This window comes from Trachurus trachurus, assembly GCF_905171665.1.
Source record: "Trachurus trachurus genome assembly, chromosome: 8".
NCBI lineage: Eukaryota > Metazoa > Chordata > Actinopteri > Carangiformes > Carangidae > Trachurus > Trachurus trachurus.
In genome coordinates, this window is record NC_139905.1 from 21,704,301 (window position 1) to 21,713,507 (window position 9,207).

Genomic DNA, 9,207 nt, shown 5'->3' on the forward strand with positions numbered 1-9,207 from the left:
CACACACACATACACACAACCTCACTACTGTTCCTGTGACCTTCGGCGTTGTGGCTCAGTTTTTCATGATCAGCCCAGTATGATCACAAGTGTAAGGTCAAACATAGGTGAAAGTATTCAGAGTAAAGGAGGTTTTGAGTTTCACTTAAACCTTTTATACAGTAGGTCACATCACCTGTATGTGGAGCACTTTAATAGCAGCCTAATACAGGAAAGCTTAAATGTGTTTTTTGGAGTCCAATGCAACACATATCTAGTGTCAATATTCAATCTTGTGTGTGAAATGTTGCGTTTAATTTATGAGTTGCGGTACTTGTTTGTTTCATCTTTGTCTATATTGCTTTTCTTCTTACTGTGTTTGTTGTCATGCACCAAAACATAAAAAGTAAATTCCTTGTACGTCAAAAAACCTACTTGGCAATATTATTTACTTTTATTTTTTATTTTTGGGGGGCAAGTAAAATAAAACTTTACATTTGCGGTGCTTTTACTAAAGTAAACTGATTCATATTTTTGTCAAAGCACCTCACTTTCTAAAAATTGTGTCTTCCTTTCTGTCTGATAACTGGTGGCACAGTCAGTGTCTTTTTATGCAAATTAAATAAAACTGTGTTTTCATACATTTATTGCTAATGGCGGGAGTGGAGAAAATGCTTTAACACATGTGCCCAAATTTTCAATGGGTGAGATAGTATAAATATAAAAAGAAACCATGTGTATGCACCTCTGAATAATTGAAAAAAAGGGAAGAATGTGTGTGTATATTTCTTATTTTGTATGTAAACATAGTTTAATGATGAATCTACAGAGTTTTTAAACATCTGGCCTCTGGAGAAACTGATACATAGAAACAGAGGAAGTAAAGAGAAAACTATTTATTTTTCCACTGAGATTTTTTTTCTTGTTTTTATTTCTTCTTTGCTGTTAATTTAAGTTTACAAGATTTGTACGTGGATGAAAGAGCAAGTGTGGGCAAGAAGTAGTGTGTGTATGTGTTTGTGTTTAGGTAAGTGTAAGGTTGACTGACCCGTGGAAAATGTTATTTTAGTTGTAATGTAATGAGTTATGACTGCTGCTCCTGAGGGAGGCACATCCCACCTACACACACACACACACACACACACACACACACACACACACACACCGATGTCACTAGCCCTAATGCTGCTCTTAAGCTTTTGTTTGGACAGACATCATAAACGGTGCCTAATTACGCCTGTGGAAAAATTGCTGTGGTAAAAGAGAAAAAAATAGCAACTTATTCATTTGTCTGCAGGCGGTGGTTTGGTGGCTTTTATTTGTTCCTCAGGGACAGGCATCTAACATGATAGAACAACGGATGGATGGTGAAAAGGAAGGAAAGAGAAAAAAGGAGGTGAAGAAGTAATAATAGTAGTAATCATGAGTGGAAACACTGAGGGGAAGAGACAGGAACAAATGAGATGAAACTTAAATGATTCCAGAGGGAAGATTTGGGGCAGGACAGCAGCCGAACACTGTGGAGTGTAGAACAGATACAGACTTGTCTTGTGGGTTAAGATTATGCCTACCACTTAGTTTATGTGAATGTTACAAGTCAAGACACTATGCATCATTAAAATGTAATCATTAAAAGGACATTTCCACTGCTCTCAGGGAGCAAATCACTGTTGTCCTGAGATATTCCTGCAAGTTCATAAATCATGCAGCCATTTCTGTTGCTGCTGCTCATTTTGTGTTCAATGTTACATCCCGACAAACACATTTCTAACTGCAAAGGTGCCAAGAAAGAGAAAGAAAGTAAAGATAGGAAGAGGTTGTGGTGAGAATTTTTTTTTTTAAAAAGGGTGGTTTCAGCAGCTACATGTATGCAAACAATGAAGACCAGGGAAGTGGCACAGAGAGAGGGGGGATAAAGAAAGGGAATAATTCTCTGTCGTCTCTTTGCTTGTCCAGCTGATGACGAAGCATCCAGCGAAGCGGCTGGGCTGTGGTCCAGAGGGGGAGAGAGACATCAGGGAGCACAGCTTCTTCCGCTACATGGACTGGGAGAAGCTAGAGAACAAGGAGGTGCAGCCGCCATTCAAACCCAGAGCTGTAAGTCTGACCACACGTGACCCAACTTGACCCCAAATGATCACACACAGTTCACACAAGTGTCGTGAGGGGCAAATGAGTTGCCCACCGCAACCGAGAACCAGGAGTTTAATTTCTCTCAGTGGTTAAATTCCTGGTATTTCACTCCCTTCTTTCACCCTACAGTCACTGTTTTACTCCGGCACCTATCTGTAGTCTGTTTATTGTCGTCATCTTCTCAATTTCAATGTGATGCTTGTTTCTCTTTCTCCTCCTCTGAATGGAACAATGTGCACAGGTAAGTGAGGAAGTAATGATGGTGGTGATGAATGTGTGTGGTGACGAGGGCAGGTGTGGTCGATAGCGTTGACAACGATGCATGTGAAGAGAAAGATGTGAAAGTGAAAGATGCTGAATACGGCGATGAAGGCGCAGATGCGGTTGATCTGCATTAGTTTCTCAGCTGCCGAAGTTTTGGTGCCATCTCACTCCGCGTGAGAGGAAAGTGTTTGTGTCGGGTTAGGCCGAGTTTAGACCAAACCTCTGGGGACTGAGCGCACGACTACACAGCGGGAGCAAAAGTGACCTAAAACAACAGCGTGTTTGTGTTTTGCTATGACAAAATTAGTTTGATCATAACTCGAGTCAGAATGATGTCATTGCATGCTCACGCACACTCACAAAGCGCAATATGTACACACACTCACACAGCCTTGGGCCACACTGCTGCTTAAGAGTTTTTTTCAGAGTTGAGCTTTTTATGCAGCTGTCCTGGCCCGCTGGGGTTGTGTGTGTGTGTGTGCGTGTGTGCGTGCATGCATGTGTTTTAGAGGTCACAATTAGGCGTGGCTGTGTGTTTCGACACTGAGGTGCGTTTCTGCAGAATCCTCAGATGTGACTAGTAACATATGTTGTCTGATCTCTTCTACGGTCTCTCCTTCTGTACGTCTCGTCTGTTTGATCTAATCTTTGTAGCATCTTTTGTCTTTCACCCCTCTGCACTGTCACTGGCTGTTTCTCTCTCTCTCCACCTCTTTCATTCCACTGAGGAGAACAAATAAAGGTTCAGACTTTTTTTGAAGAACCATTGTGTTTACCCTTGCATTAAAGTTTAGGGTTCAGTTTGGCATTTGAAGGTGGCTCTTTGATGTCGGTGCTATGCCCCACCAGACCTTCTGGAGCTGTATGTGCATTGTTTAAAGAGGGGCTTCCTTATATTTCTGACTAAAACCCTCTCTCTTCAGACTGGTGTTTTTGTTCAGATACCTGTTTATGAAGGATGTGCGATGCTTTGAGAATCCATATTGCCGGTTGAAGTGGCAGGCCGACTTTGGTCAGCAGTTAGTTTCCTAATAGTTTCTGATTATGGTCTGTTTGTGGGTTTAAACAAACAGGGTGAATGTCTTTGAAGAGTCAGTTTGATGGTTGAGCACATGAGCCTGACTGACCAACTACCAGACTGCCTGGTTTATTCATTCATCTGACAGAAAAAATGGTCATCCAATCACCTTGGAGTTTCAGTTATTACTGTGAAACTGTCATCGTCCATCCGTCCTTTCAGCAGTGTGTTGTCAGTTCTTTTACCCATCCTCCTCCAGAAGACTCCATCCATCCACTGTTGCCACACATCAACCCATACGTCTTTCCATCCACACATTTTTATTTGTCCTCTCTGTGTTCATGTTTTCTTATGTTTTTTTCTGTTTATTTGCATGCTCTGGAGCTCAGTCTCAAATGAAACCTGTCCTACAGTGCACTACTACAAAAGCCTCCTAACATAACATTATCAGCAAGTTTTATTCAGCTAATTTATTCCGGGGTTTTTTTTATCTTACAGAAAGATATAGCCCTGTCTCTGCCTCCTTGGCTCACACTTCAACAGCCATTAGATTGGCTCAAAGCTGACAATTAGTGAAGTGGCTCTTTTTTTTCTAAAGGAGCATTTCACCCAAAGCTAACCCACTTCCCCCCCTATGATTTGGGTATGTTATGAGAGATGTTTACCACCTCTGTTGACAGACTCTTGGCTGAGATATAGTGTACTGAAACGATACTTCTAAACTTTGTGGCAGTCATTTCATTTCCCTCTGTGCTGAATTCTTCCCATCTGGTTCCCCAAACAGGTTAAAACAAATGCAAGTAATTAGCCGCAAACACTGGTTGACCCTGGTGTATTGCTCATTTCATATATTTCCCCAAACTCTAAACAGTCTGGCTTAATTTTATTTGGTTTTTCTGAGTTACAGAGATTTAATGAGTTTGTAGTTTTCCTCTGGGTGATGTCAGAGGACACTGAATCCTTGTTGTGTTAATTAAAGCTCAGCACACTGATGGAGATGGGGAAAAAGGAGTAGCTTGGTCAAAACTCCCCATGAGGCATACTGTCAGGAAAATATAGTTTTTAAGTTAATAACTTGTTTTATGTACTAGACGGACACACATCTCGTCCCATGGGTATAAAACACTCTTTTGGGGACCCCATTGAAATGAAATGGTGTGAAATGAACAGTTTGTTAATTTTTTCTCCAAATTGTTTCTTGAGAAAACCAAGTCTACATAATGTAAGCACTGCAGTTGTAAAATAGCCAAGAGTTTGACCGGATGGTGGCGTCGAACTTCCTGCTGCTCCCAATATAAAAGATAGGTGTGAGTGTTTTTAATTAGAAGATTATATTTCAGGATGACATTTAATCATCATACATGAAATCTCTTGAAAGTAAATGAGAACATGTGCAGCTTCTGAGCACATCTCTAAAGAGCCTTCTGAGTTGATCCCAGTGCTCAAGATGTGTGCTGATTGTCCGATTTGGGTTATCATATCTCAGCAGGTCTCCACAGCTGCAACATATAATTAACCCACAATTAACCCACAGTTACACTGTAATCATCTCATGGCTTTGAGCCTTTTCATGTGCAACTATTTAGAAACGTCCAATTAAATCCAAGTGTAACAAGCAAAGAAAAAAATCCAAGATGAAATACTAAAGTAAATTGTTTTTGGCTATTTACTTCCAGCCATGGTGGGATGTTTTTCTTTTCTTTTTTTTACTTTAAGTGAAATGCTTATTGCCAAAAAGTAATAGCTCCATGCATATATTAAATCAAGTGTAGTGCACTGCCACAGGACGTTTGAGACTTCAGTGGCCTTGTTCTTTTTAAAATTGAAGTTGAATATGTTTCAAATATCTGAAAAAGAAGCTCCTGAGGTGTACTTGATTTATAATCTCTCTTTGAAGGTAATAACCAACTACCTTCTGGCCATGGCTGCAGGAGAGTTTAATCAAGCTCACCCCAAGCGCTGTCTCATGCTCTGATATTTGAAACTATGTTCAAGTGATGTCATCTCACACCCTGGTTCAACCTGCATTCCCCTTCTTTTGTTTCCCCCCCCCCTCCCCACTCCCCACTCCCCACTCCAATCCATCCATTCCTCTCCATCCCCACTCTCCCCCTCCCAATCCTCCCCCACCCTGCACTCCATCCCTCCCTGCCCTCCTCAACAGTGTGGACGGGAGGCCGAGAACTTTGACCGTTTTTTCACACGCCACCCGCCGGTGCTGACCCCTCCCGATGAGGAAGTGATTCAGAACCTGGACCAGGACGAGTTCCAGGGATTCTCCTTTATCAACCCAGAGTTCCCAGGAACTGCTGCTATCACCACTGCTGCTGAGCAGGCTTGATTTCAGCTCCCACACGGACACATGGACACATTCTCACACACACACACACACACACATACACACTCACAGTTACATCAACTTAAAATATCACATGGACAGTTTGTTCTGTCTCAGCCCATGACCCAAACAGATCTTTACACACATACATTGTTGTTCACACTGGTGCGACATGGGTGATGCATTGGTCCATTTAAATGAATCTGTAGGCTGAGGAATAATTATTGAGGGAGGAGTTTGAGTGGAGGCAGCTGGCTATACTTCTCTGTGCTTCCATCTTTGTACAGATTAAATAAGCCACGTTAAACATGTTTCTAAATGAACTTTAGATATGCTGGTAGGTAGCTTAGCAAGCTGCCCGTTTCCAGATGTTAAAATGAGTTAGCCAGCTGGTGGTTGTGGCTTCATGTTCAGCATGAGAGTTTTAGCATTGCTTTTGAGATGTTTGGCTAAAAGCCAAAGCAGTATCATGTGAAAACCACATTTGAATTGAAACAATAAGATTCAGTATGAAATTGTTGAATCATTTTGGCCCCTTATCAACCAACAATGTTGCTCACAGTGTGTACAAAGTGTTTGTGTTTATTTTAGCAGACATAATCATAATCAACGGTGACCCTTAAAAGTTCACATTTACAGTGAAGGACCAGGATCAAATGAGGTACCGTCTGATTACTAGACGACCACTCTACCTCCTGAGCTATGCCGCACTTGCAAACTATGATATTTTCATATGAGGAAGAAAAACAGCTGTGGAAAACCAAAAATTGAGCTAGTAAGAGTCTACACAGAAACATTGGTATTTCTATAAAAGCATAAATACATAAACATGATATTAAGTCTAGATTTCCCCAGCACAAATATACAACTCCACAGTTTCACATGTAACATAGCTTCAGCTTGTGATTTAACTTTTTCTCATTCCTCAGCTGTTCCAGCGCATTTCAAGTTAGGCCTGGCCTATTATACTGGTGTGCTTTTTATTCAGTATAAAAATAATAATAATGATAATGATAATGATAATAATAGTGTCTGTATGTTTAAACTTATCTTAGCTAGAACTGGAATGCTTGGCATTACTGTGCATGAATTTCCATATCAATAATGGCCAAGGACTTTGTCTCCCAACCACATTTTAGCGTCTTATCTCAGCACCTCTCTTCTGTCAGTTTTTGGCTCGTTGTCATGGTTCTTAAAGTATTAAAAAAAAAACTACGACAAAATTTTACCCAATGAGACAAACAACAAGATCAGATGTGTGCCTCAAAAGACTGACATAAATATCAAAGTTTTGTGTGTATTTGCTGATGATGATGGTGCTGAAAGTGCTGTTGGGAAATGTAGTCTTTATATGGGCTTCGAGTCAGTCACATAGATAGAAATAGATAGAATAGAAAATACTACTTCTTATGCTGATTTTCTCTTATCTAGTATTTAAGCAATGAAAGAGACTAGCAGTTAGTTTCCTTGTTTTATAAAAGCATGATTCAAATACCTGGACGCTCGTTTACAGTGTGTGTGTGTGTGTGTGTGTATGTGTGTGTGCACACGTCTGTTTTTTATGTGTAAGAAACGAGCACTGTGTATGAAAGCGCACAATTGCGTCTGTATTTTTGTGTGTATGTGTGTCCATGCCTGCCCTCCCAGCTCATTGCCTGGCCTTGTGTTTACATTTGGTTGTGTGGTGAATATCAGCAACACCCCTTTTATAATCGAGCAGTATTGGTACAATCCACTTTATTTTGAAACAGCAGTTCCATAAGTGGCAAAATGGTAAAGAGGAGAAATGATGTAAATGAAGAAGGTAAAATAATGTGTGTTTCTGTAGGGATGCATTCATATTCAAACAATATTTTAGCACATGACGGTAAAAGGTGATGGTTTTACATCCCAACAACCAGTCCTAAACCTTGTGTTTGAGTCAGCACTGATGTTCAGTACCCTGGAGAGCACCACCTTAGTGACACAGTTGTTTTTCAAGTTAGCATGTGGCTTTCTGTTTTCCAAATTCAGGCTAAATACCTGAGCATCTCAAAAAGTTTCAAGACCTGGGGAAACTTTCTTTGGCAGAAGAAAGGCCCCCAGCTGGAACAGACCAGCTGACCAATATATCATTCAGCCCTACTTCTCTGATCTAGTTTACTGGTGGGAAAGAATTTGAGGCTCAACTCACTGTGACTGGTTTTTTTCAAGTAGCCTTTAGCATGCGCTACGAGAACCTCCATCTTAACCGCAGCAGCAGCAATTGTTGGCACAGATTGAAGCTGGGCCTTCTACAGCGGGAAAATGTGTGTTTGTGTGTTTTGTCTTTTGTTTTCCTTAGCGAGCAATAATGTTGTTGACAAGAGGGAAGCATTGGTACTGAACTGACTTTCAGGAGACTCGGGTTAGGATCATAATTGATGAGGTTATGAAGCTTATCATCAGACATAGCCATCTCAGCCAGAGAGAGAAGTGGCAAACAGCCAGAACCTGAAGTTCTTCCTCATATCACAGTCCTCCTCATCACAGAGGTGCAGCAGGTGTTTTACACTTGAAGATTCAGGTCGGCCGGCGTTTAACAGTAGTGGTGGCGTGCAGGTCTCTACATGTTTATCCGCAGATGAAGAAGTTTTTTCACATTTCTTGTACAGTAGGAAATACAGGTCATCAGGGGTCCATTTGGCTCTGACCTGCATGGGAAATATCTGACCTGGGATCTGATTTGGACCAGATCCTAATTACACCCAGTTCATTCAGCCCAGACCTCCCACAGGTCTCACAGCTGTGCCAGTATGGATCCAAGTGTACATCAGGCCTGATCATGTCCAAAATATATTCTAGAAAATAGCTAACTGCATTTAAATGACAAATGACTTGTTGAGTTTAACCTCAAACATCAACCAGTTGGCTACAGAATACTACTGAGGCGGTCTGGTCTCTGTGAATTTGCTTTTTAACAAATGAGTTTAAAAATTAGCTTCTATGACTTAACATTTGTTCTCAGGACTTAATTATATTGCTGCTGCCTGTTAATTGATCGCATATTATGCTGCTGCCAGTGTTGGTGTCGACCGTTTGGCTCGACTGCATTTTGGATATTGGATTAGGTGTAAATATCATCTGGTCTCTGCAGGTTTGGTCTTACTGTGCTCGGCTCCTCTTTAAATCAGTTCTGTTTTTTAAGAATGAATTTAAGGTCTTGGGGTTTGGAGTAGACTGACCATGGATCCAGTTCAGATCAGGTCTGTCATTCTGGACCCGTGAAGACTTCTAATAATGTTATTAAATTATGATATTGTTAGTAAACTTGAACAAATGACAATAATCTGTCAAGCTGAGTCAATGTAGTCTACACTAGCATACCTACTGACAGGACATAATCATGAGGATAGCCAATATGTCTAATATCTAAATTAAAAAAAAAAAAGTGATTATCCCAATGGAGAACAAATGTTTCTGATTCATCTAAAGTCCACCAGATACTCTAAACTTT

The 9,207-nt window shown here is 40.8% G+C and overlaps 1 protein-coding gene across 1 annotated transcript in view; it reads left to right on the forward strand.

The window, feature by feature from the left end:
• Positions 1 to 5,735, forward strand: part of LOC310990024 (protein kinase C beta type-like) — a gene marked incomplete at its 3' end in the record, with an annotated part of 76,315 nt that extends 70,580 nt beyond the window's left edge. The window contains exons 16-17 of the mRNA XM_083977234.1: positions 1,936 to 2,076; positions 5,559 to 5,735. Of these exons, the coding sequence (XP_083833360.1) occupies positions 1,936 to 2,076; positions 5,559 to 5,735 (318 nt within the window). The remainder of the gene's footprint in view (positions 1 to 1,935; positions 2,077 to 5,558) is intronic.
• Between the last annotated feature and the right edge of the window lie 3,472 nt (positions 5,736 to 9,207).